This window comes from Phoenix dactylifera, unplaced genomic scaffold (genome assembly GCF_009389715.1).
Source record: "Phoenix dactylifera cultivar Barhee BC4 unplaced genomic scaffold, palm_55x_up_171113_PBpolish2nd_filt_p 000455F, whole genome shotgun sequence".
Taxonomy (NCBI): Eukaryota; Viridiplantae; Streptophyta; class Magnoliopsida; order Arecales; family Arecaceae; genus Phoenix; species Phoenix dactylifera.
The window spans coordinates 1-4,960 of record NW_024067885.1 but is presented as its reverse complement, the minus strand read 5'-3'; the positions used below and the strand labels follow the sequence as shown (position 1 = coordinate 4,960).

The window sequence follows — 4,960 nt, the reverse complement described above, 5'->3', positions numbered from 1 at the left end:
TTTAAGGACAACATATGGCACGACTCAGTGCTATTTATGAGTGTGTGTATAAAAGAGACATCTATAATATTTCAACTTGTTCCTAAGCTGAATAACCACATAACTTTTAGGGCATTCCCTGCTTCTAACAGAGGGCCGCCCTTGCAATTCTAGAGGTTATAAAGGCTCTTATTAAGGTCAACATCCTATCTAATATTGCCACTGAGGTTATTCATCTTTTCCAAAAAGGCTAGAGACAGGGGCATCTCCCTACCTGTGAAGCATGGTGGAGATTGAACTCCTCATCGATCCCCTCAAAGTCGAACGTTATGGGCAGGAGATGAGGGCTTTGGACTTTGAAAAGGTGTTCACTACTAGCTATATTCTTAGCATTCAGAAGGACCATTGTGAACCATCAAAAAGCATCCTAATATATCTGTAAAAATAGTGATTGCTATGTGCACCCTCTGTGTTATAAAGGATGAGATGGATTTAACCAAAGATAAGATAGATGATGGATGTAGTGGCGGAGCTGGGATTCTGCTCAAGATGAGGCAAACTTATTTGAGGAGAATTCATAATTTCAAGTAATTATTTCAAACGTAGCCTAGATTAGTATTTTCCTTTAAGATTTTAAATCTCCAGAAAAGTTATTTGTAAGTGCGTGCAAGTGAGTGTATATACAATATTACACCCATAATTTCCATTATTTTATTAAGCTTATTTAAAATCATAATTACATTTTCCAAATTTTAAGAAGCACGATAGATATTTAATCAATTCATATCGCTAATAACTTTGATTTTAATTAAATAAAATGAAAGTGAAAACATGTATAGGAATCAATAAATCATCAAAAAAAAAAAAAGGACTAAGGACTAACAGAACAAGTACTTGAATAAGTGGGAATAATCTCTTTCTTCATAGTGTGCACCACAAATTTCAGAACCAAGAAAAAAAGCTAGGGGAAAAAAAGAGAAATATGGAAAATGAAAGCTACAAAACCATAAGTTCTTGGTCTAAGCACTCTTCTTCTTTTCTTTTCCTTCATTTGATAGAAAATTGTTTGAAAAGTTAGTAGTAAAGAAAAATAGAAAATAGGGATAGGAATACTAGAGTAGGCAAATAACTAGACTATGGGGTATTTAGAAAGCCTCCATTCTTCTCCTTGTAGGACTTTCTTGCAAGCCTTTTTATAGATTAGAAAGTAAACCTTAGGATTTAGGAAACAGTTAGTGTATATTATTTTCTGATATTTTGTTGTAGTTTAGAGAAAAATAGACTCCATAAAATTTTAATTCGTCAAAAGATATGGCTAAGATGTCCACCCAAAAAATTTTGTGAAAAGGAATAGTCCATTCTTATCTAAAAACGGTAACCTAGATGGTTATATATGAATAAATTTCTGAGAACCAAAATTCCATAATTTTGTGATGTGGGGCAATTATTAGCCAATCATGGCATTTGCTACATGATAAAAAAGAAAAAAGAAAAAAAGGTTGTTCAAGTGCATGAGGCTTTCACCACTTTGGGATCACATTTTCACATTTTTACTTCCCATGTCTTCCTATTTTTGCCTGTGGCTCAAGCCAGCGATGCTTTGTGGGTCTTTGCACAACTTTCCCTTCGCCAATTCTATTGTACATGGGAGCACCACAATAAATTCAGAGCCAAAGTCTTTTATTGGTTAGCCCTTCGCATCTATTAGCAGAACGTGAGCCCTGTGCCTCACTCCCTTTCATGCTTTTGTTTTCTTTACTGCTTGGAAAGGGGTTAAAGTGAAGGTATGAGCAGATGCTTGACTCCACCAGGCTATGATTGGGTGGTGTTATTTAGAAATGTAAAGTGATAGTTGACCCAAAAAAAATGCTGGAAAGTCAGTTGAAACGTGAGCCCATGCATGTCCTCCTCGGTATTGGTTTATTGAACCACTACAAGAGATAGTCAAGGCGTATAAATATTTGTCACACTTAACACAAAAAAGCCAGGTGAAAATTACTGAAACAATGCAAGGGCCATCTTATAAATATGAAATAAAAGAGATTTTTATTGAAATAGATCTCTAAAATCTCTTTCTCTACAGAGACATATGATTTTTGGTATGTAAGCAATTCAAAAATAACAGATTACATCTAACAGCTCGAATCATCGTTATTGAACTTTTATCATTTAATCTAAATTTGATTGAATTTAAATAGAGATCCACTTGAATATAGCTTAGTCTCTCTCTCTATTCTTTAAGATTTCAACACTAGCAAACTGTTTCACAAGGGTTCCCTGACATATGAAAGGGCTTCAGCTGACACAGACAGATGAAATGATTTATACCAACCATGATTTCATCACAAAACAAACTTTTTTACACAAACACATGGATGTGGTTTTTCTAAACCCTTCAGGAAAAGTCCTGCCCAAATAAATTCAGGAAACGAACTGGTGATCACAACTGATGTAGACCCTCAACCCCACTCCTAGCCAGAACCAATCTCTTTTTATTCCTGATTTCTGGAGACTTCTCGGCCGGCTGCGAATCAAGCCTGTCACTGGATGGCGTTTTCCAACTTTTTCTTGGAAGAAATTTGTAAGAAGTCTCCAGCTTGACTGATTTGGTCAAAAAAAAAAAAAAATGTTTGTAAACTAAACATCTACCAAGTCAAGCAAACATTGCATCTCTCTGTCGTTGAAAAAGGAAATCATATCTGAAACCAGAACCGTTCCTAACATCCTCCTATGTCACAACCATAAAAATCTAAGTACAAATATCATTCAACAGTTTATCACATTATCATGTATATGTAACAGCTTCTACAACCATTGACTGTTTATCGACTTTTCTCACTAGCTTCTATTTTCCCTTCTTTTTTATTCCGGATGGTTTTTCTTAAAAAAAACTTAGGGTGCATGCGGTTGGTTGACGACCAAAATCAAAATCAGAATAGAGTGTAGCTGGTTGATTGCCAAAATCGAAATCAGAATGGTCATATTTTCTGATACGTTTTGTTCATGAATGGATTCAGAATCGGAACCATAATGGAATAAATACTAGGTGAGAGTCCAGATTGAATTTTGAGAAATTAGGGCATTCCTATTTTATGAAAATAGAACTTCTCCAACCAAATAGCTAAAATGAAAGTCACTTATTCTCATTTTCATTTTTGAGCCTAACTTTCTCCAACCAAATATGCCTAGAGGAAACTCTAAAACCTACACATGGCAGGAAACAAAGACCACCAAAAGAGAGTCTAAAGAAAGAGATGAGTGCGCCGAGCTAACACCATTTTAAATCCACAGCAGCACAAAATCCAAAAAACCAAAGCCAACCACAAGTAATAAAGCTGAGCTCGACAAAGATTCAGACGCCTTTCACGTAAAATAACCTTACCAGAGAAATCAAAAAATTTTGACTGATCATGAACCAAATAATTCATAGTGACCCCATTCCAATCCCCACCCACACAACAGCAGAACCAGGTGTTCAAGTCCACCACCCAAACATCATCATTATCCGGGCATAATCTATGACTTAAACCTAATTACTCCATCCATTCTTCCACATAAGATATATACACAAAGCATAAAGATAAAAGAGGTTAAGCAATAGTTTAATCTAACACCAAGAGACACATATTCCAAACCTCCCCTTACTCTGCACAGCCAGAGCCGACTGCCATCACCATCATCACCTCCACGAAGTCGAACCGTTTCTCTCCGAAATGCAGCAGTCACGAGCCGAACAGTAAAAATCCAAGCTCCAGGAAGCTAAAAACAAGAGAAAAGAGGGAGCAAGCAAAAGAAAGACACCGCCTTTTAACTTTTACTGTGGAGAATCAGAGACGGAGAGAGACCGTCACCGATGCCGTTACCGTAACGGTCTTGCCGTTCCTCCTCCTCTTCTCTTTGGGACGGGCTCCGCCAAAAGCCCGCGCTGTAGAACTTGGCCCACATCTCCTTCTCCATCTCCGTCACCTCCTCCGAAGGCGGCTTCGCCGGCCACGCCTCCCCCGCCACCGCCACCGCCACCACTGCCCCGTGGAGCCCCAACCCCTCCTCCTCCTCCGCCTCCCCTCCGGCAGAATTCAGGCCGAGCTTCCCTGCCTTACGCCTCTTGATCACGGCCCGCCGCTTCGCCCTCGCCTTCAGCGCCCTCTGGCAGAGCCCCGCCGGCAGCCGCACCACCGTGAACACCAGGAGGTTCAACAGCCCGCAGGGGCAGCAGCAGCACACCGCCGCGCACCCCGCCGCCGTCCCGCCGGCGACCTCTGCCAGCCTTGCCGATGGCTTCGCCGGCTCCTTGAGGATCACCGGCTGCCGGAGGGCCGGCGTTACCGCCGCGGGGACGGCAGCGATCCCCACCCGGCACCCGGTCTCCGGTTGAGCCGGGGGCGGAGAGCGGTGGGCCTTCTTCCTCGCCATCCTTCCTGCCGTCCGATCCGATCCGATCCTGGCGGCTCAAATCCGGCGATGTCTCGACGTCATCGTCCGAGATGCTAACCGTCGCCGTTTGGTTTGATCGAAACGGGAATCAAGAAGAACAACGACCGATCGGTGATCGTTCTCTTTGGCTGTCAAGAAATCGGAGGCATGGGGACGGGTGTGGTCAGAAACGAACGGGGTCGGGGGATCGGAGAGAGCCGGACCTCCGGCGGGCCGATACGCGCCAAAAGCCGATACAAAGGCCAGATTCCGACGGAGAAATGAGACTCCGATTTCGTCGCCGGAAAATCCGATTCGCTCCTCTGAAACCGTTCGAATCCACGGAGAAGGGGGAAAGAGCGTTATGGGCCAAATGGAGTCAACATGTATATAAAGACCGCGAAGCCTCGGATTAATAAGAATATACCGCAAGAGTAAGATAAGAATTATTGTCTCGCCATCGTGGTCGATTTTTGCTTGGCCACCTGTGTCTTTTATTCGCGGAGTGTAGGAAGTGTGGATGGGGACAAAAGTACTTATGTTGTTCTACGTGAATAGAGGAACGAGG

At 41.9% G+C, this 4,960-nt stretch overlaps 1 protein-coding gene across 1 annotated transcript; it reads right to left on the bottom strand.

The window, feature by feature from the left end:
* Positions 1 to 2,135: 2,135 nt before the first annotated feature.
* On the bottom strand, positions 2,136 to 4,748 carry LOC113461442. The gene is made up of 2 exons (XM_026801510.2): positions 3,625 to 4,748; positions 2,136 to 2,580 (listed from the first exon to the last, which is right to left on the bottom strand). Exon 1 carries the CDS (start codon positions 4,390 to 4,392, stop codon positions 3,787 to 3,789), a length of 606 nt encoding a protein of 201 aa, XP_026657311.2. The 5' UTR covers positions 4,393 to 4,748; the 3' UTR covers positions 2,136 to 2,580; positions 3,625 to 3,786.
* Between the last annotated feature and the right edge of the window lie 212 nt (positions 4,749 to 4,960).

What these genes read in the sequence shown, in the direction of transcription:
- LOC113461442 (XM_026801510.2), bottom strand. Translation starts at nt 4,392, where the DNA reads ATGGCGAGGAAGAAGGCCCACCGCTCTCCGCCCCCGGCTCAACCGGAG.